The following is a 22,985-nucleotide window of genomic DNA, read 5'->3' as shown; positions in this document are numbered from 1 at the left end:
GAATGCATGAACAACATTAGAATGTTACGCTTTTTTAAAAAAAGAAAAGCCTGAAATCTCTGACTGCTAAGTTTTGTGGTACATAGATATACAGAAAGACGACCCCCAGGATTTAAAAACAAACCATTAAAGGGCATGATGTGAGCCCATTGATACATGCCATTTTAGCAGCAGGCCAGCATGTTCACCACATTTTGGGCATGCATTGCAATCTCCCCTCACCCCAGCTCAGAAGAATCCTGTTCTTTCTGTCTGCAGCTGAAAGGAATGTGCACAGGGATGACTGACAGGATAGCTGACAAAACACAAAGCCACCTCTCCTCTCAGAGCAGAGTTTTTTTTAAAAAAAAAATTGGATTTAAGCAGGTGCGTTTACTAGGTACACTTGGCAATGCTCCTCCATACAAGTAACCTTGCTTCAAACACACAGAGAGAAATAAAAAGGAAGTCTGTCTTTGATTTGGAGGCTCTTTCAGGAGAAGCTGCCATGCAACAAGGTTCAAAGGCTGTTTCTGCTTGCACATCATCAATAATCATTTGGCTTGCTGAAAAAAGAGGCAAGTCCATTACTTACCATGAAAGCTGCTTTCTTCTGACTCTGAGGCTGCCTCCAGATGATTAGTGACGCCACAAGAATCCCCAGGAGGAAGAGAACAAGGCAGACAATGCACCAGGCACTTCCAGACAACAAGCAGGGTAGTCCTACAGTGGTTACCACACTGACACCGCAGACTAAAACAGCTGGAGAGAAAAGGGCTTATGAAAAGCGTACTGGGGTGTGAACAGGGAAAGCCTTCTGCACATACAAGACTATCCATATACTTAAATACGGGGACTTCATAAAATGACTACTGAAAGAGAAAGATGTCCCCACACTATCATGATGCATTCATGTACCTCCAGGAGGCCCCCCAGCTGTTTTCCAATCTTTCTCAAACCTACTTTGCTCTAAAGTTTCAGGAAAGATTGCAGTAAAGCCTGGATGGCTGCTAGGAATCAACAGTTGCCAGTCCCTCTGTCTTCCCGGCGGCAGGTGGGGGACCCAGCACTTACCTTCCCCCGTCCTTCCTTGCGTGTGCGTGTAACATGCGTGCTTCTGGCCTGTGTGATGACATCACTTCTGGGAAGTGACATCATCATGCAGGCCACAGCCGCCCCCAGGAGCACCCCCGCGCTCTGCAGAGGGCCAAATCAGGCCACTGCAGAGCGCAGGAGCACTGCCACACTCCGCAACAGCTCGATCCAGCCAGATCAGGCCTGTGGGAGTACCCACCCCTGCCTGGGAGTACGCCTCCTGGAGGTGCATTCCTCCCCCATTGGCCAGGTAAGTGAGGATGGGGGGTGGGAGCAGGGAATCCTCTGCCCCCAGTGGGGGACTGGCAAACCTATAGGGATCCCACGTCCCCTGGTGGGGGATTCCACGCTCCCACTCTCCACCACCACTCACCTGCCCAGTGGTGGGGAGGAAGGGTGGGGAAACAGGCCTCCCAGGAGCGCTCCCAGGGTGGCATGAGGACGTCACTCCTGGGAGTGACGTAATTGCACAGGGCCTGGAAGAGCTTCTGCACTTTGCAACAAGCTGATTTTGGGATCCTCCACTCCCACCTTCTGTCCCCTGCCACCACTCACCTGGTCAATGGAATGGAAAAGCAGGGGAACAGGCCTCCCAGATGTGCTCCTGGGGCAGCACAACGACATCACTCCTGGAAGTGATGTCATTGTGCTGCCCCGGGAGTTTGCGTGCAAAGCGTGCACAAATGCAAAGAATAAGGCAAGTACTAGAACCCCCTCCCATCAGAAGGGTAAAGGCACCTGGCAACCCTAATGGCTGCTGTGTGGGTGAGAAAATTTGGATTTAGTGTTGCTCATGGCAGCCATTTCCCTTGCTCTGTTCCCCATTGCAGCCATTTCCTCCTCTTGCCACCAGGGGGCTTTTAAATTTTTTAAAAATATAATACTGTTATGTCTATACCCCAATAAGTGTAGCAGTATCTCTGAATTCCCAGTTTTCATTAGAAAAAAAACCCTCTGAGTCTCTAGCCCCTTTCCTTGTGGCGATACGAGGGGAAAGACATATCTTTGTAAAGAAAGTGCTAGAGACTTACTTTAAAAAATGAAATCTGGGGATTCAAGGAACCTGGAACACCTATTGTTGCAGCAGTATGCTGATGATATTCTAGTGCCGATTTTTTTAAAAAATGAAAAAGCCCTAGTGGCCCAGGGAGAGGCTGCAAAGACTTCTGGGGGACTGGAGCAGGGAAACTGCAGGGAAGCCTGCCACGTGGAAGCCTGGATTCTACAGTGTTTCATATCTATAGTTAATATGGAAGATGCAGTACTTACCAACCAGAAAGATAGTACAGGACACCAGGTGAGAGGAGTGTTGGGTTGGAATGATATCTGGATGAATTAGGAGATCTACCCAGAGCATCCTGTTTGGCCTCTTCTTTTCGGATGAGCCTAAAGAGCTGGGCTCAGGCTGGTACCTGCAAAATAAATGGTCGCAAAGCATCTTTTGGTATCTTCTTCCCATCCAGTTACTGGCTGAAATCTGCATCTCTGACTGACAACATAAATGCCCTTGCTGTGCGATGTTAGTGAGGAATGAAGTATGTAGAGACACTTCAACTGCTTGGAGACGTTCCCTAACATGATAAAAATTTTGACCATCAATAAGAACACATCAAGTGTTTTCCACTTCAAAGCACTGCTTGCAGGATTACCAAATTCAAGGTGTGGTCTGGAGTTCTCCCAGAATTACAACTGATGCTCCAGAATTACCGAGATCAGTTCTCCTGGAGAAAAGGTCAATTTTCAGAAGGTGGACTCACATTCCCACTGAGCTTTCTCCCCTCCCAATATCCCCCCCTCCCTAGGCACCACTCCCAAATCTCCAGGAAATTCCCAAATGAGATTTGGCAACCCTAATTTATCTTGTTTGCAGTCTTCACAAAATCTTGTTAGGTGGCCCTGTGTTATACTCAGAGAGGTGGGGGCTGACAGAGAAGAGTGGCATGACTAAAGTCACATAGTGAGTGTTGGCAGACTGCTAGTTAAACTAAGATAAAGCTGCTAAGGCTGACACAGATGGAACTGCATTTCAGCAAGCTTTTAATGCATCAACAAAAAAGCGCACAACAAAGTAAAAAGGAAACTGCTACAAAGCCTCTGTTTCAAGAACATGAAGTTAACTAGAGAGCTGCATAAAGGCAAAGAATCGCAAGCTCTAGTATGATAAGTTATAGTTCTACCTACAAACAACCCCCCCACCCACCCCACTTAAAATCTTGGACAATATGCATTGATAGAGTTCAGCTCATGTACGTTTTCAGACATTACATTTCTGGTGCTGTGACCATGTGTATGGAATGAACACGCTACACATGATTCTCCTGTTATGCATGGCCACCATTTCTTCTGAAAGAAGCAACATGTGGGATTTTCCACCTCAATACACCATACCAGATTCCAGATTTATTGGATCTGGTACATGTATTTAGAAGCTGGAATTCAGAAGAAATGGCAATTGTACTTTTCAGGAGGATCACATGTTGCACATTTGTAGCAGTTGAGTGTAATGACTGAAAAGGGCTCGAGTACCTCTCTAATGCCAGGTCTAGATATGTGGTGATATGAAGCTGTACCACTTCAGATTGCAGGTGGACAAATTCACATTTTCATGCTCCATCATGTAAAAACCTCCCACAATTAGAAAAAGGTACATAAGAATGAAAGGTGCAGTTATAGTTCTTTGCATGGATTTTCAACTTGGAATAATTTATATTTATTTATTTGAAACATTTGTATGCCACCTTTCCTTCCAAAACAGGTTCCCCAAGGCAGCAAACATTAAAACACTAACAATTTAAAAACAACATTTTAAAACAATTTAAATTTAAAACTTTTAAAATAGTATGAAAGACAATTCAATACACATGAACACACAACACAAAAACAGGCAGGAAGGCCAATAACAGTTATTGGGAGATTTGAGTCTAGTAGCTCCTTAAAGTCTAACAGGATTTTCAGGGTGTAAGCTTTCAAGAGTCAGAGCTCCCTTCTTCAGACACCACTGAGGGTTTTCCAGACAAAACAAAGAAGTTTTCACCTGCTAGTAGAAGAAAGCAACAGAGGGGGGCAGACAAATCTGAAGTTCTGATGCTGCAACTGACAAGGCCCTTTCTTGAGAAGTCACTAACCTAGCCTCAGAAGGTGATCTGAGTGAACAAGTAGGTTCATATGGGAGAAGATAGTCCCAAGCTGTGTAGGACTTTAAATGTTTATACCAGCACCTTGAATTGGGCTCGGAAGCAAACTGAAAGCCAGTGCAGACTGGTGTGATATGGTCCCTATGACCCACTCTAGTCACCCTTCTTGCGGCAGCATTCTGTACCAACTGAAGCTCCTGGACCATCTTCAAGGGTAGCCCAACAAAGAGCACATTGCAGTAGTCTAATCTAGATGCTATCTAGCTAGATGTTATCTAATCTAGCTGGATCACCAGACCAAACTGGTAAAAAGTACTCCTACAACTACTGCCACCTGCTTATCCAACAAGAGGCCCAGGTCCAGGAGCCCCCCCTCCCCCCAAGCTGTGAACCTGCTCCTTTAGGGAGAGTGCAACCCCATTTAGAACAAGTGATCACCCACTCCCTGGGTCAGACCTTCCCCCCAGCAGTAGCACCTCCTTCTTATCAGAATTAAGTTTCAGCTTATTAGCACTCATCCATCTCAAAATGCCTACAGGCACCTGTTCCAAGTTTCCACAGTCTCCCTGAGATTTGCTGGTAGTGCAAGATAGAGCCGAGTGTCATTCACATATTGGTGGCAGCTCAACCTAGATCTCTGAATCACCTCTCCCAGCAGTTTTACACAAAAGTTGAAAAGCATGAAGGAAGATTGAACCTTGAGGCATCCCATAGGCCATAGGCAAGGGGCAGAGCAAAAGTCCCCCAGAACCACATACTGAAACCTCCCTCGAGGGATTACTGGAACCACTGCAGAACAGTGGCTCCCAGTCCCAATTCCGAAAGGCAGTCCACAAGGATACCATGATTGAGGGTATCAAAGGACACCAAGAGGTCCAGGAGAATAAACAGGGTAGCATCCCCATCCATGTCATCCACCAGGGCAATCCAGGCTGTTTCAGATCCATAACCAAGCCTGAACAGATTGGAATGGATCAAACTATCTGCTTCATTCAGGAATTCCTGAAGATGGCTATACTGCTGTAGCATAGCGATTAAGTGGTTGTGCTACGAGCCTGTGAATGAACACTCTATTGGTTCAACTCCCACTACCGCCGTTAGCTCTGCAGATGGCCTTGGGTAAGCCACTCTTCTCAATCCCAGCTCCCCTGATATATTGGGGGAATAATAACACTGACTTTGTTCACCACTCTGAATGGGGCACTAATCTGTCCAGAAGAGCAGTATATAAGCACACTGTTATTGTTGTAGAAGAAAAATGATGCGTTTGAGACATTATGGTATTTACTAAAATCTCCTGGGTCCCTCCAGAGTAGGTTTCCTTAGGAGTGGATGCACCACGGCCTGCTTGAAGGCAGGAGCAACCACCCCTTCTGCTTTAAGCAGCCAAGAGGGGCAAGGGTCATACGAGGTGGTAGGTCTCAAGCTTCCAAGAATCCTGTCCACATCATCAGACTGCGTAAGCTGAAAAGGTAGCCCACACAACTGGAAAAATCAGTACCCTGGGACCATCCGGTCCTATCACTGCTAATGTAAAGTCCAAATTGGAATGGATGTGAGAGATTTATCCACAAAGTGGTTGGGAAACTTTGAAAAATATAATCCATCTCCTACAAGTATTCAGCCTTCAGTAATCGGCCATTTGTTGTTGTTGTTGTTGTTGTTTATAGTCTGCCTTTCTCACTGAGACTCAAAGTGGATTACCCAGTTCAAATAGACAATACAATAGGGCAAAGATTGCAGAAATTTAAAACTAGCAATAAAATCTGAAGCAGAGCTGATATAACGCTGAAACAAAACATAAACGACTTGACATTAAATGACATGAAGGACATTCTTATAGGAACAGATAGTAAACAAGAGTATAATCTACAGTCTCTATCCGTTTATCAAAGAACTTTCTGAACCGTTTCCTTATATCACAGCCTCATGGTCTGTGCAAAAAAGCCCTCCTGAATAGTTTGTTTTTGCAGTTTGCAGAAAGCCAGGAAAGTGGAAGCTTTTCTGACTTCTTCAGGCAGGCTGTTGTTCCACAAAGTGGGGGTTGCCACAGAGAATATGCATGTATAGGCAGCTGTTGATTTAACCCATTTGTAGAGTGGGACCTGCAGAACGTCTTGTTCAGATGAGTGAAGCTGCCATGGGGGAACATAGGGAGAGCAGCGGTCCCATAGATATAAGGTACTAAGGCTGTGAAGGGCTTTGCATATGATAGCCAAAATTTTAAATTTAGTAGAGTGACTGCAGAATAATATGCATGCTCTGCCTAGCTCCTGATAATAATCAACCTGCAGCATTCTGCACCAACTGGAGTCTCTGATTTGACTTTGAGAAGAGACCTACGTAGGGTCAGACATGATAGTAGTCAAGATGTTACTATAACATGGATCTAGGTGGCCAGGTCAGCTGTGTCGGGTAGGGCTTCATCTTCCAGGCTATACCAAATTTGTAGAAGGCATTTTTGCAGCTGCATTAACTTGCTTTTCTAGCAGCAGTGCTGGATCCTCTATAACCCTAAGGCTCTTAACTAAGTTTGCTAAAGTCAGCTGAACCCCATCAAAAGTGGGTAGTACAATGTCTTTCAAGACATTTCTCCTTTTCCAACCAGCATCACTTCCATCTTGTCTGGGATCAGTTTTGATTCGTTGGCTTTCAGCCAATTAACCACAGCTGTCAGGCAATGATTCAAGACCTCTACTGCATCACCAGAGGATTTGGATAGAGAGAAATAGGGATGAATATCATCCACATATTGATGACATCCAGTTCCATAGCTACAAATGATTTATCTCAAAAGCTTTACATAGAGGTTGAATAAAATGGGGAGATAAGAAACCCCACAAGATAATTCCTGCACAGAAAATAGCTGGTATCCCACAGCACCTTTGAGTCTGATCCATAAGGAAGGGTTTAAATCAGTCCCAGGTGCAACCCCTGATACCTAGTTCTGCTTCCAAGCACCTCAGCAGCAGGGGATGGTCTACTGTGTCAAAGGCTGCAGATAGATCTAGGAGGAGCAGCAGAGCAACATGGCCTTTGTCTATATTTAGATGGAGGTCTTCAGCTAAAGTTACTAGAGCTGTCTCTGTTCCATAGCCCAGTCTGAAAGCAAAATGAAAAGGTCTAGAACACAAGAGTTATCCAAGACATCTTGGAGCTGGTATGCTAGTGCTCTCTCAATTACTTTGCCCCAAAAGGGCAGATTAGAGACTGGGCAATAATTGGTCACATCATTTTTATCTATGGATTTTTTTAAAGTAGTGGGTGGATATCTGCCCCTTTGAGTGGCCGAGGGAGGTCACCTTAAATTAGTGATGGATATGATAAACAACAAGAGCTCATTTACGTGGTTTTTACATAATTTAAGCAGCCAAGATTGGCAAGGATCTAATATGCAAGTAGTGGCCTTCACAGACGCCAGGATCCAGTCAATATCCATCACTGTAACTTGGGCAAATAGTCCACAAGTGGACAAAAAAGCTTTGCAAAGGTATCACAGCTAATTGACTGTTCTTGAGATGTTCAGATTTAGGAGTTAGAAGATGTCAAGATACCTAAACAATTGGGATAGTTGTGAACAAGTTGTTGCAGTTCGTTCAGAGAAACAATGTTTCTTTGTTGCTGTCACTGCCACTTCATAGGTCTTCCAATGGGATCTGTAGCACATTCTATCAGATTCAGCTTGAGTTTTCTTGCCAACATCTTTCTAAACATCTTCCAGCTTTCTTTAGGTCACCCAGTTTCTGTGGTTATTCATAGGCTGGGTTCCATCTTAAGAGTGGGAAAGGTTGTTGAGGAGTAGTCAAGGAGCTATACATTCCAAGCGCCCACTGCAGCTTCAACAGAGATTGTTTCTGGAATTATAAAATCCCCCCGAGCATTTTGGATTCCAGAAGGATCAATGAACCTCTGTGGTTGGACCATCTTAGTGAGTCCTCAGGGTACTGGGCCCATATTCATCCTTGTCTTCAATAGATAATGGTCAGACCACAGTTCAGGCTGAATCTCCAATCCCCAAAAAAGACTCCAAGTTTCAGTGCAAAAGATTAAGTCCAAGGTGTGCTCTCTCTCATCTGTAGGGCCAGTCATGATTTGAAAGAGGCTCAGGGCTGCCAAAGAAGCCTGCCCAAACAGAGAGCATTCAGTTCGATTCCCTCTTCCAGCAACAACCTGGTGAGGAATGCAGCTTTGTGCCTCACCAATCTGGTGCTGCATAGTATTAGCAAAGAGGTGGGTGAAATGGGAGGCCCTGTATTGTCAACTGTTCAAATGCTACAGAGATTAGTTAGACAGTGAGCATCCTTGCCAGATACTGGGCATCTTTGATAAATCCCACAACCATATCTATTTGCTCCCATCTACACTAGAATGGTGCATTCCCCATATAGCCTGCTCCAGGTAAAGATTTCCCCCACAACAACAAAGATACCCTCACAAATACCCCACATTCAACCACACAGAGAGCATGCGACAGTCCATGGTGTTAGAGTTGTCCAGCAGGTGGTGTTTTTATTCCAGTTGCTCCTGATCTCCAGATATGTGCCTGGTGGAAGCCATCTCCTTTGCATCTCATTCTCTTGCATCCCTAGGCCAAACCTAACAATGTGTTCATGACAGAGATAAGATTTGACCAGTGGAATTCCCAGATCACTGTTCATTTCTCCACTACTGTCTTTAAAGAAAGTTTTCCCTTTAAAGAAAGGGAAGAAAACTTGGGATACACAATTTATAGTTACAAAAACTGTTGTGTAGGACTTTCATTAGGAATAACTAAACTGTCAAAATTTCAAGCAGTGTTAACACCATCATGGCTACCTGCTATTTCCATCTCCTTTGCAGTTTGCAGTTAGGTAATTTCTGTTATAAGAAGTTGTTTCTCATTCACTTGAGTGATATCTACACGATATTTCTTACACTAGGATGCTCAAGTGAAGGGAGAGGCAATGTTAGCTGGGACATGTAGTTTAAAAAGACAGAACGGAAGGCTCTGTCAATTTCCCCTCTCTATAGGAGGGTAGTTTAAAAAGACAGCTGGCAGAGATGCTCCTCAGAGGGTTTTTAATTATATGCAATTAACAAACCCTTTGAGGAGCACTGGGGCTCTGTCTTTTCAAATTACCCTCAAGTGGAGAGGAGAAATTGACAGAGCTATCAGCTTTTAATCTAGGACTCCCAGCTAACATTGCATTGCCCTTCACTTGAGTGTCCTCGTGTCAGAGCCTCTCTAAACCAAGTTTGCAGTTAAGTAATTTCTGTTATAAGAAGTTGTTTCTCATTCACTTGTGTGGTATCTACACGATACTTCTTACACTAGGACACTCAAGTGAAGGGAGACTATCTCTGCTCAGGGGATTGTTTATTTCCTCTTCAACTCCCAGAAGGGGATGTGAAACTGACAGAGCAGAGAAGGAAAAGGAAATAAACAAACCCGGCCCTGAGCAGCAATATTTGCAGGCTCTATAGAGAGGGGAAATTGACAAAGCCTTCCAATCTGCCTTTTTAGTACTCAGCTTCCCAGCTAATATTGTGCCTCCCTTCACTTGAGCGTCCTCATGAAATTCATCTCATTTAGAGAGACTCTAAGAAGTATCGTATAGAGAGACTCTCAGTGGGCACTGAAGTGTCAACTCACTCCTCCCATCAGGAATGCCTAGTGAGCAAACAATTACCTGAGGAGTAGAACACAGATAGCCACTAGAGTGTAGGCAAGCAGTGTCCCAATGGACATCAAGTCAACCAGGGCCTTCAGATCAAAAAGGAAAGCCATCATAGCTGTGAAGACAAGAAAGACAGCATTTTGCTAACATGGGCAATCATTTTTTCCCCCTACTAATTCCTCAGTGTCTGTATATGGAGATCATTTCCCTGCAAACATACTCTGCAAAACACCATACCTCTCAGCCTCTCAATTTTACGGAAAGCAGGGAATGCAGAAATTCCTTTCCTATGAGGTACCCATGAGAGGTTAGTTTGTCATAGCGGGCAGGATCCAGATCCCCTCCTGTCAAGGAGAGTACCAGGTGTGAGAACCTCCCATCAGTGAGGGGCAATTTTACACAATCTCTTTCTGAGCGTGTGATGTGAAGACTTTTTAAAAATAAACACATTTCAGTGATCCACCATGTCCCCAGATCCCAATATAGTGCCCCACAACAATCCAGCCTTCTATGGTTATATTCAATCTAACACAAAAGACAGACTATGACAGAATCCACTGGTTTCTCTGAGAGCCAAGCTACAAGTGACGCCTTAGACAGGTTGGACACTTGTCAGCTTACCTCAAGTTTTGATGGGAAATGTAGGCATCCTGGTTTTACAGCTTGGCTCTCCATTACAGCTGCAAGACCAGGACGCCTACATTTTGCATCAAAACTTGAGGGAAGCTGACAAGTGTCCAACCTGTGTCAGGCGTCACTTGTAGCTTGGCTCTGAGTGATCATAGGAATTCTTTGAGTTGCATTAAAACAAAAGAGATTGGGTGCTTAGACAGTGATCTTCAGGGACTGTTCTCCAAACAGCATACCCAAATGCCTTGGCAGAGACCATAACACTTTCCCCACCTCTAAACATTAATAAAAACACCAGCAGGATTACACATACAGCATTCAACACAGTCATCATCATTACAGAAATTTAAAATACGTACAGATAGTCTGATCTCCCTAGCTAGCTTTTCCAGTTGTCCCAGACTATTTCTGTGGGCAGAAGGATATATGCTTAGAGACCACAACTTTCTCACCTCCCCCCTCCTCACTTCTAATGCCCAAAGAAATCCTGTTTATGGGTCCCTTGTTCCCCAGGATCAAGATTCCCCCCTCCCTCCCGGAGGGGGAGACATTTCTTGCTACAGCAGGAGGCAAGAAATTTGTGCTCCATGATCACATATCATTCCACCCTCAGAAGTATTCTGGAGGATCTAAGCAAGTGTATTTTTTCCTAAATTTTCAGCTTCCTCACTAGCAAGGCAGTAGCTTAACCTATGTTTGAAATGAATGATAAAATGTCCCACTTTCAGATTAAGTTCCCAAGGAACTTCTATACCTCAGAGTCAGTGAATCAGTGAGGCATGAACACCTTTGTGTGTGAGAGATAGATCAAAAAGGGGTCTTCCCTTCTAGCAGTGATCATAGTTAATACACTTCACCTATATTATATGGGGAAATGGTGTGAGATAGTCCATATTTAATAAAACAGACCCTACCTTAGATCTACTGTAAGAATGTTACCCCATTGATTGCAGGCATGTCTTTTGACATGCTTACCTGCAACAGCTCCAGACACCATGGTTGCGATCACTGGGGTCTGTCGGCTGCTCACTTTGGCCAGAGGTTGAAAGAGGAGTCCATCCCTGGCCATGGCAAATAAAATCCTGGGCATTGGGAACATAGAACCCAAAAGGCTACAGGGGAAGAAAGAGAAAGGAGAGAGAATATCCAGCAGTACAGACCTTTCTTCCCTCTCTTGATCTTATCTCTTTTTCAGCTAGATGAAGCAGGAGTAATATGGTAGACTTTTATAAATTCATGAATAGGGTGGAGAAAGAGGTGAGAGAGAAAGGAAGAAAATGATCTACTCATCATACTAGAACTTTGGCCCAACCAAGGAACTGAGTGGCAATAAATTCAGAAAGGACAAAAGAAATTACTTCTTCACAAAATGCAACATGATTTACATTGAATTTGCTGACCAGAGATACATTGGTTGCTAGCTTGGGATGGAGAGTGCACTCAAGTCAGAGTTGACTTATGGCGACCCCTGGTGAGGTTTTCATGACAAGAGACTAACAGAGGGGGTTTGCCATTGCCTGCCTCTGCAACCCTGGTCTTTGTTGGAGGTCTCCCATAGACGATTTTAAAAAAGGGATCAGACATATCCAGGGAGGAAAAATCTATCAGTATCCATAGGCTATAAAAACTGAATGGGACCTCTATGTTCAGAGGCAACGTGCCTCTAAAAACCAATAGGAAAGCAAGCCATCTGGGGAGGCTGTGTATCCTTCTGCAAAGCTATCCTTACCTTGTGCTCAGAGCACACAGTGCTCCAACAGCTACAGCATACTTGGCAGTGCTCCATCCGATGTATTCAAAAGCCACTGGCAGAGGACTCATGGTATCAAGAAGGTGATAAGGCATCATCAATGTCAAGGCAGCAGAAACTCCAAAGTAGGCCAGGAAGCAGATGAGCAGCGATAGCACAATACCCATGGGGATGGATTTTTGGGGGTTCTTCACCTCTTCCCCTGGGAGAGAAAAACACCATTTTGAAATTACCAGTTGGCTGCTTATGATCAGACTGTTGCTGCCCTGGTGTGATGTTGTGAGGCTTTGAATACTCCAGAAGGATCAGCTGTGGATTTCTGTTGCTGTTTCTTCAAGACAGCACTGTGGAGCACTTTCTGCTCCTCCTGTCAGGACAACTGGTAACCAGGGCCCAGGGCAACTTTAAAAATGGCTGACTCCTCCTGCAAGATGATCTGTTTGTCTTGTTTTTCCTAGCAGCTCTTATCTTGCCTACCTGTAGTAGCAATGCAATCAAACCCAACGAATGCATAGAAACAGGTAGCAGCTCCAGCTAGGGTCCCACTGAAACCATAGGGCATGAACCCTCCAGCTCCAAAATGCCCGGTTCTGTTGACAGTCACAGACTGGTTGCTTTGAAAGAAATGAAAAAGAAAAAAAAGTTGTGAGAGAAATCTTATTGGTAGTTGAGCACGGGAAAGATACATAAAGAGATATGAAACAGTAAATGGGCAAGCTGCTGCCAGAAGAAAGGAATAAAATACAAAAGCCTATTAAAGTCTTTTAAAAAAACCTTAATTGCTAAAAAACATAATGGTCACTGTGATCCATGTTCTCATAATCTCCAGATTAGATTACAGTATGGTATATAGCATAGTACACAAGTACTTTAAGATCATCTCCAAACATCTGTTCATTTCTGAATTCACTGACCTCTCATTCCCTATACAGCCATGGACCAAGGTATTTGAAGGATCACCTCCTTTTATACACTCCTGCCCAGACACTATATTTGTCATCTCAGGTACCGCCTCAAGTTCTCCCACCTTCACAACTAAAGTGGGTGGTCATGGAGGAAAGAGCCTTTTCAGTAGTAGCCTAAGCTGCCTCATAGGGTTGTTCTTGTGAGGATAAAATGGAGCAGGGCATAATGGTGGGGAGAAAGGTAGGGTATAAATGAAGTAAATAAATAAAATAATCCTACCTAGTCATGTGAGCCATAGATCTTAATAGATCAGTCTCACTCAAATGCCAGTTCCTCAAGTCTCCTTTGATGAATCCACTGATTATAATGAATAAGAGGATGAGCACGTTAACAGCTGTGAAGGCTTTATTCACTGTGGTGGATTCTTTTGCCCCAATGGATAGCAGCCCTAGAGAATCAAGAAGAAGGAACAATACTAGCAGTGACTTCAGTGCTGGAAAAAGTGTCACTGCCTTGATTTCATGAATAGCAGATAGTACCATGTGAATGTCTATGTTTGTTTTTTTAAAAAAGTGTTAGGACTGAGACCATGCCCCTTTTCAGAGGACAGTATAGGTGTGCCTGCAGTTACTATAGGAAAATGAAGCACAACCTGGCTGATATTTACTGTTTAAAAAACACAACCTAAGTTCACGGACTACCTTAATATGTATAGGTAAATGACTAAAATATAGCCAGCAACACGTCTTTACTCTCCTTGATTTAAGTTGGGACTTATTCCTAGAACAAGTAGTCAGTGCCAGGACCTTGGACCACAGCACATGAAGTAATAGTAAGAGTGCGTGTCACCATGCATGTGTACAATATCCTTCTACCACCAATGCACATATACAGCTTACCCCTTCATGTTTAGGACTACAGGCAATGTTTCCAGAGGACAGCATGTAGCCTTCATATTTTAGTTCATCTGTTCTTGGTCTTTTATTAATCTATCATCCTATCAAATGGGTCAAAGAACCACTGACTTATAACAACTTAAAACATTTAGTGAGCATCGAACATTTGGTGAACCCAAATACCACATACTGAGTACTCATCTTTTGAACAATCAGTTTAATTGCCAATGCAGATACTGAAAACCTGAAAATAACATGTTTAGAACATAAACAGTATGTATGCTTTCATGTACAGAAGTTGGTCCTATAAAGTACATTCATTAAAATGATACTTGGACAGTGAGGAAAAAAAGACAAGCGGGGGAACCCTGAGTCTTGAAGGAGACAATTACATCCTTTCCCTCTCCCCTCCCCCATTGGGCCACCTCCTTGCTGGCCAGCCTGCCTGCCTGCCAAGCTGCAACCAATGGCTGCCTGGCTCATGAGATAGAGGGGTAGCAGGGGGTGACACCAGCTCCCATCCTCCTCCCCTGTCCATTTGCCTGCAGCACTACCACCTCCACCATTCTGGGTCATGCAGCAGTAACCCCTGCACTCTCCTACTTATCCCCACCAGCCTGGCACATGTGGCAGCAGCGGTTCCAGTTTAGTCAACAGTTGCAGTTTCTGTACCTCTGCCTACTCCACAGCTATCTGAAGGGGCTGCACCTTTACATTGTCTATGCAAGCACAGACAATGTTCCTTTGTTTGAAGGGAGTTAAACTCTCTCCATTTTTTTTAGTTTTCACATTTTCCTGCAAACCTGGCTATCCCCCAGGTTTACAGAAGAATACCCTATTTTTGAACCTGGCTCCATTCTCTGGGGTTTTATTTATTTATTTATTATTTATTTATTACATTACATTTCTAGACCACCCTCCCCATCAGACGGGCTCAGGGCGGTGTAACAACCAACAATTTACAACATATAATTTAAAACAATAAAAACAATCATGAATAAACAATTAAACCATTTAAAACCTTTAAAACATTTTCCATTTTCTATTCACACAGGAGTAAGGTTCAGAATTAGGGATATAATGAATAGAATAATCATTTTATAAAAGATGCCTTGCAATTTTAAAAATAGATGGATTTCTCTAACTTCTCTGAATAAATAGGGTGAACAGAGCAGAAACATCTGTGAAGTTTTTTTCTTAAAAGACAAGTGGGAGGAACAATAATTAATGTCGTGGGTTGAATGTTCTGTAGAAAGAATGAAAGGATATAGTAAGAAGAGGAAGAATTATTGCAGTATAGTTGCAAAGTTGCCTGGGGAGGTGATGAAGTCATTGGGGAGCCATTTCCAAGCACAAGATTAATTGAGAAACTATCCACCATCTTAATATTATTTTGTTGTAGGCCCTGACTCCATCCCCCGTAGATCAAGCCTGTTCACACTGATCAGGCACTAGGCTCACAACAGTAGCGTTTGTTCCTGGCTAGATGGGGCAGCAATCAACACATGATAGGGAGATAAAATTAATTCCATCTTTAAAATTAACAGGGCAGTCCAAAACAGATTTATACTGCTCTATGTACTGTCAATGGGTTTAGAAGGGCATAACTGTGTGTAGGATGGCTCTGCCAATATCTTATCTTCAAACAATTTTGATGTAAGGATCTTTACAATTTTTTGCACTTCTTTGTTCCAAGAATAGTACAAACATACCTGCCAGTATAACAATGAGGCAAACAGCAAAGATATCTGGGTACTCAGCCAACCCGGGAGAGTTTATGGCCATGTGTGTTCTGAAAAAAATCCCCATTCTTTTGCCCAGAAGTTCATCAAAAGTAGCACTCCAGGCTCTGGCCACGCTGGAGGTTCCTGCAGAAAGTCAGACAGTTAAACAAGATGGCACTGCCAGAAATGGATGGAACACAAACATGAAGGATATTGGAGAGTCCAACCATTTATTCAATTAACATATATGAGGGTGCAAGACTGAACTCTTAGCGAACATCAGTATTCACATTATATTCTGTGCCCTTCTAAAATCATCTTCCGAAAGAGAGATGTCAGTGAGTGATTCCGCACACGTTGGATAATGCACTTCCAATTCTCTTTATAGATCATTTGGAACGGATTTTTTTGTGTGCAGAACAAAATATCCACCTCAAACGATCGATAAAGTGCACTGAAAGTGCATTATCCAACGTGTGCGGAATCAGCCAGTGTTAAAAGCGGGACAAAAATACATTGCTTATGTAAAGCGAGGAAGAATAGACATTATGACTTGCCCCAGATTCTTACATTTTCCTTCTTTGTTACTTAATTCTATAGCAGGTTCCATCTTTTCTCAATTTCTTAGGGACAGTTTTCACAACCACTTTGCCTACTGATGTAGTTGTGGAAAGTACTGTCAAGTCATAGCTAATTTATGGCCTCCTCTGCTGGGTTTTCAAGGCAAGGGATTAACAAAGGTGGTTTGCCATTGCTTGCCTCTGCATAGCAACCCTGGTCTTCCTTAGAGGTTTCCCTTCTAACCATGGCCAACCCTGCTTAGTTTAGTGTAGCAGTTAAGAGTGACAGGACTCTAATATGGAGAACAGGGCTTGATTCCCCACTCCTCTGTTTGAAACCAGCTGGGTAAGTCAGTCACAGCTCTTTCAGAGCTCCCTCAGCCTCACTCCCCTCCTATTCACTGGTTGTGAACAGGGAGCTGATATTTTGACGATCCGTTTGACTACTCCTCTCCCTGTCTGTGCTTATTCAGCAGGTTGCTTCACTATATGCCTTTTTAACCATGCAGTAAAGCACAGCGCAGTTGGCTTTTCATGCATCTGCATTCTCACACAGACTGAGGTGTACTAATCCCCCTCCCAGTCTTCAGGCAATTCTTTAATTATATCAGTCACCAATGTGTTTTAATAAAATCCCACCCTTCAGTGTTCATCTATGTAATCCTTGGTAACATTAATGGCTGTTGATTGGTTTGGTGTAGCCAGTTTGGTATAGTGGTTAAGAGCAACAGGACTCTAATCTGGGTCGTTTCCAGACGGTTTACCTTCTGCCGCTCCATGCTGCAACATCGCGGCTCGTGCCGGAGAAAACGCGAAATAGCACGTTTTCTCGAGTGAGTTTTGCGCAATCGCAATCGTGCAAAACTCACGCGAGAAAACGCGATATTTCGCGTTCGCCCCAGCACAAGCCGCGATGTTGCGGCATGGAGCGGCAGAAGGTTAGCCGTCTGGAAATGGCCCTGGTTTGATTCCCCAGTCCTCCACTTGAAGCCAGCTGGGTGACTTTGGGTCAGTCACAGCTTCCTCAGATCTCTCTCAGTCCTATCCACCTCACAGAGTGATTGTTTTGAGGATAACAACATACTTTGTAAACTGCTCTGAGTGAGTGTTAAGTTGTCCTGAAAGGTAGTATATAAATTGAATGTTGTTGTTGTTAGGTTCTGATATCTGATGAGATCAGGCTTGCCGGGGCTATCCAGGTCAGGGCTTGCATATTGATAGAGCATTTTTTTTACAGACCAGCTTATGTTGCCTGTATTTTACCCACAGTAAAGTTAATGAATAAGGCCCTTGCAACAAACTTGGGTCATTATTAAGTGTGCCAGCATTACATTTACTTTTTGAAGATTTGTGACTATGCACCCAAACATTTCTGTAGTAGAAGTTCTGATACCCATCTAAAATCATGGGGAAGCTGAAGATTGACCCCTTCCCTTGTGCTAACCTCTAGCTTATCAATAAAAACCACAAAGACATCAAAATACAGAGATCCGAAGCCTGTTTATACCAATTACATAGGAGAGCAGCAGATTCCAGCCCGTGATGAATGCCCACAGTTCTCCCACGGTGACATAACTGTAGAGGTAAGCTGATCCCGTCAGAGGGACTCGGGCTCCAAATTCAGCATAACACAATCCTGCCAAGACAGATACCAAAGCAGCAATCAGAAAGGAGATGATGATGCTCGGGCCAGAGTTGGTCTTGGCTACTTCTCCTGCTAAGACATATACTCCTGCCCCCAAGGTACTACCCACACCCAGAGCCACTAAGTCCAAGGTGGAAAGGCAGCGGCGCAAGTTGGATTCTCTGCAGCTGCTAGATATTATTTTTCTGCGGGAAACCATCTGAAAGAAGGAGAGCAGGAAATCCCAGACTGACATCTGAAAAAGAAAGAAGCAAGAGAGTATTAACAGTGATGCAAAAACCCACCACCACCTATTTGGCCATCTAAAGTTATGGACATAGCAAACATAATAGCTATCCAGCTGTATTGGAAAGAAGCATACAAAATTAATAGTACATTTCTAAGTGGAGTTACACTTTTCTAAGCTCATTGATTTAAATGGACCTAGACAGGTGTAACTTTATCTTTTGCACAATTAGTTATTTCTGCAACACAAAATCAGATTAATTCATTTGTGCCCAATTTCCACATCGGAACTAAAAAAAGGAATCTAACTCTACTTTGTGAATGGTATGCCTGTGTACAAATCATGTTTGCTGGCAGGGTATGGCCCTTCTTCTACCGATTACATTTTTATCTCCAAGAAGCCCCAAGCAGCGTATATAGCAATTTCTTTCATGTCATACTCTCTTAGCTTAACCCACCTCACAGGGTTGTTGTAGAGATGAAAAGGAGGAAGGGAGAATAATGCTGTAAGCTGCTTTGGGTCATCATTGAGGAGAAAAGTGGGGTATACAAAAAATAAAGAAATTACTACTTCTGGATACCCCAGACTAATACTATGGCTTTCAGCATTAAGCTCTCTCCCTAACACTTGCCACCTTCATATTCTACAATGTTAGCTGCTTTGAAACTGCCACATTCCTCTCTTGTACTTGTTACTTCTAGGACCTCTTTGCTACCTTAGATCTAGGACAGAGCAAAGAACCACTTGTTTATAAATCTGATTACATGCTGCTTTTAGCCTTCATTCCTTCTCTGTGTGTGTATGTGCATATATATGTATATGGCGGGGGTGGGGGGAGAATGACAACAAAGCAATTCACTTTGAAATTAATTAACATAGTCATGTGAGATGGTCAGGCATTCTCAAGGCTAGGATTTAGTGGTAGACTATTGAAGTCTTGGTCCAAGGCACCACCAGCCATGGAAACCTGGACAATCTGAAAATGTTTGCTTAATGTTTCTTTCTTTCCAGTGTAACATCTGCTAAACCCCAGTTCATCTGTGCCTCAAAGAAGGACCCCCGCAAAGCCTCTACTCTTCAGATCCTCCACCACCACCACCAACATAAAAATACACATACATTTTAAACTAGTTCTCTGACTCACAAATAGTGATGTAGGGGCTCCTGGGTTAGCCTAGATAAAGTATAGTTGCACTGTCTACATATTACAGCGCAGCTGGGGAATTTAGCAGAAGGATAAGAAATTAAGGGAATTAATTTTTATGCAGGAAATGGCTAGTTGACTAGTGTCACCAACTTTCTCTAGCTGGTACTGCCCTTATCCTACTTGAGGTAAAAATTTCCTCCCAGAGCATATGAAGCTGTTTCCTGGGCTGCTTCAGTAGTGTGTTTGTGTCTGTAACTTTAACTTTCTTTATTATCCCACCCTTAAAGAACGTATAGCTTGTGATGTTACCCAGCCAAATTTAAATAGAGAGAAAAACAGAGGTTTATGTTTCCCTTAGATATGAAACTGGCACATGGAAGTTTATAAGGTAACAGAAGGTTTATTTACAGTTAGGATGTGTAGGCAGGTACTTAAAAGCTTCAGTGGTGATGGTTGAGAGTGCCCTCAAGTCATAGCTGACTTATGATGACCCCTGCTGGGGTTTTCATGCAAAAGACTAACAGACGCAGTTTGCCATTGCCTGCCTCTGTAACCCAGGTCTTCACTGGAGGTCTCCCATCTAATTACTAACAAGGCCAGCCCTGCTTAGTTTCTGAGATCTGATGAGACCTGGCTCACCTGGGCCATCCAGGTCAAGGCAAAAGCTTCAGTAAGTAGGTGATTTTTACACAGATTACTTGTGTGAGGCACAAAACACTTGGTCTGGTTGAGTTTATTAGGTGGCTGACTTAGGTGAGAGAGGTTGGTATTATCAGACTTGATCTCTTTGAAGTATAGTTCTTCCTTTTTCACCCCTTCCCAGATTAAGTGCTCCAATTTATGCACCCACAGCACTCCCTCCTCTTTATTGCAGACCTCAGGGTACTCCACTAAGTTAAAATCTTCTCCAGATAGTGGGCAGGAGTTATCCAAGCTGTTCCTTTGGCTGAAGGGAAGACTCCTTTCTACCCACTTCCTGGGCCAACTACAAGTTCCCAGATCTCTTTCGTTTCAGTAAAATTTAGGGCTGGCTGTTCCACTTCAGTACTTGAACTAAAAGTGCTTCATAAGCTCTATGTTTTCACAGTGAGGGTACACCTTTCCCTTTCTTCCTCAGACCAAGGGCTTTCAGCCTGACCCTCTCTGGTCAGATGCCAGGCTCCAACACTCACTCTTCAGTTTGCTCTCCCTGTCAGCCCTTCCAACTGTCAGCTCATCATTCTATTGTCAACTGCCATTCTCTCTCTGACTAGCCACAGAAGGAGGAAGGGACCTGTTAATCACCTTCCTTTCTGGCTGCTGTTTCAAGCCTTTATCTGCCTCTTGCTGGTTGCAGCATTTGACAATCCTGACATTTTCATGCCGATTCCATCACAGCTAGTCATAAAAATATCTTATTTAGGTTCATGAGTAAGCATTTGTCCATGCAACTGAAAGTGGAATTGGGTCCACTGAGAAAAACCAGAGATGGTCAGATGTGTATTGATAGAGCCACAAAGCAGAATTGCATCAACATGCTCTATGAAGAGTACATTTGCAGTCTGCAAGAGCTGTTACAGGTTACTTGTATGATACCTGCTGATGTGTTGTGGCTATATCTAACTGGTTGTAAGCCATAAAAGAAACTCACTGAACCTCATGATCTCTTCAGATTCTTATGAAAAGATCTGAAGAAAAGGGTCGCACAGGAAAAGGAAAGTTGTCAGATTCCTGTGACACAGCAGATAATGTCAGATATATTTGCTCATCTGCATACAATTTTGTAATGACTTGCTAACTCATATTCTGTTATGTATATATTTTTATACTACATTTGTGCATTGGTGCATATCAGATTTGTAACTTCTGTTCCTTGTTACTTATGGTAGATGTTTTGTTGTCCACATCATTCCTTCCTGTAGTAACTGTAGCTCAGAATGGACTTGAATAAGAAGCCCCTACCAACAGACAGGAGCACAGAGAATAGGGAGTCCTCAAAGAAAGGTGATGTCTCTCTGTACAGTTTTGCCTTTTGCACTGATAATAAATTTACCACTGTGCTCTGAAAAAATTCAGGAACCATACAGCTTAAGATAAAAGTTGTGAGGTCACCGTAAGTCAGTTGCAGTTGCACCATAAGTAAATCAGGCCCTTTACACTTGTACAAACAAACATATGAAGCTCCCATCTAGCTTGCAACTGCTTTAATAATAATAACTGCACTTATATCCTACTCTTCTGGACAGATTACTGCCCCACTCTGAGGACTGAACAAAGTCAGTGTTATTATCTTCACATACAGCTGGGGTGGCCCAAGGCCACCTGCTGAGCTCATAGCAGTGCTGGGATTCAAACCAGTAGGTATTGATTCATAACCCAACCACTTAACCACTATGCACTATGCTACAACAGTGATCTTTATGTGATCTGAGGCAGAGAAATTTTTAAGTTCAGTCTCAGAAACTAACCAAAAATAAATTATTCAGGGTTTGTAACTTAATCCATAATACAACCCACTGCTTCTTTTGAAATTAAAGAGGAAAAGATCCTTCACTCACAATATTCTTTTTTTCAAAATCTGCCTCTGTAATACTCAGAGAGCTTCCTTTGGGTCTCAAGGAAGTATTCCTCCTATTTCAGCTCATATAATTTCTGCCCTTTCTCGGCTTCTATGTAAGTTATGTATGCTACACTTTTGCAAGACACAGATCTGAATTTCAAAATCCCAATTTGCACATACATTTTTTCTCTCTTTGCAAAATAAGCTACTTACCTTTCCACTCTTTCAGGAAACTTGCACCAGCTCCACATTGGGAAATGCAGGGAAAGAGGCAAATTGAGAGTTACTTGGTATGTTTGTTCTCTCCTCATTTAAATGTATTTCATAACATCTATAGCCCATCCCCCTGCCTGCCTCTCTCTCTCTCTCTCTCTCTCTCTGCCCACCTACCTTTGTCCTTTCCTAGCCACTATGTTTGGTCATAGGGGGACTGATGCAGAAATATATTTTCCTGTAACTCCACTTCCATATCTGACATACAGCACACAGTGCTAGGTGGCTTTGTGCCTTATTGGGAAAACTTAACTAACATTGGGGCATTGTCTGGGCTGGCAGAATATGTCGCCTTTGCCAATACTACTTCTTCCAATCTGTATTTCTCTCTGTCTCTGTTGCCTTGGCATGAAGAGAGAGAAACCTTTAAGAATATGAATGGTAGCATTTGGCAGGACACACACAGAGAATAAGATTCAGGCATTCTGCAAAAAGAAGAGAAAGCATCCAAGAAGAAAAGGGTACAGTGATGCAGAAGGACAGAGCTGTGTGTGTAGCTGGACATTGTCTAAACTCTGGAAGACCAGAGGGATGCTGGAACCTGGCAGTGAGCACACACTCCCACCAATTGCTGGATGTAACACCTAGTATAACCAGGGCTTTTTTTCAGCAGGAACACGGGGGAACAGAGTTCCGAAACCTCTTGAAAATGGTTACATGGCTGGTGGCCCCGCCCCCTGATCTCCAGACAGAGGGGAGTTTAGATTGCTCTCCGTGCCGCTCCAGCAGCGCAGAAGGCAATCTAAACTCCCCTCTGTCTGGAGGGGGCGGGGCCAGCAGCCATGTGACCATTTTCTCCGAGAGCAACCTACTGAGTTCCACCA

The 22,985-nt window shown here is 43.4% G+C and overlaps 1 protein-coding gene across 3 annotated transcripts in view; it reads right to left on the bottom strand.

The window, feature by feature from the left end:
- LOC129329073 (cationic amino acid transporter 2-like) overlaps positions 1–22,187 on the bottom strand; it is a 28,137-nt gene extending 5,950 nt beyond the window's left edge. The window contains exons 1-10 of one of the 3 annotated variants that reach the window (XM_054978483.1): positions 22,102–22,187; positions 17,839–18,211; positions 15,760–15,915; positions 13,431–13,599; positions 12,723–12,859; positions 12,225–12,447; positions 11,471–11,607; positions 9,878–9,980; positions 2,344–2,486; positions 575–741 (exon numbers count right to left, since the gene is read on the bottom strand). In XM_054978483.1, the coding sequence (XP_054834458.1) occupies positions 575–741; positions 2,344–2,486; positions 9,878–9,980; positions 11,471–11,607; positions 12,225–12,447; positions 12,723–12,859; positions 13,431–13,599; positions 15,760–15,915; positions 17,839–18,211 (1,608 nt within the window). In that variant the 5' untranslated portion in view covers positions 22,102–22,187. Of the gene's footprint in view, positions 1–574; positions 742–2,343; positions 2,487–9,877; positions 9,981–11,470; positions 11,608–12,224; positions 12,448–12,722; positions 12,860–13,430; positions 13,600–15,759; positions 15,916–17,838; positions 18,212–22,101 lie in introns of those variants that run through there. The other 2 variants (XM_054978485.1, XM_054978486.1) reach the window with 2 other exon arrangements.
- Positions 22,188–22,985: the final 798 nt, after the last annotated feature.

The sequence above is a fragment of the Eublepharis macularius genome, chromosome 4 (genome assembly GCF_028583425.1).
Source record: "Eublepharis macularius isolate TG4126 chromosome 4, MPM_Emac_v1.0, whole genome shotgun sequence".
Taxonomy (NCBI): domain Eukaryota; kingdom Metazoa; phylum Chordata; class Lepidosauria; order Squamata; family Eublepharidae; genus Eublepharis; species Eublepharis macularius.
The sequence above is the reverse complement of the archived record's forward strand: the minus strand, read 5'-3'. Positions and strand labels throughout refer to the sequence as shown.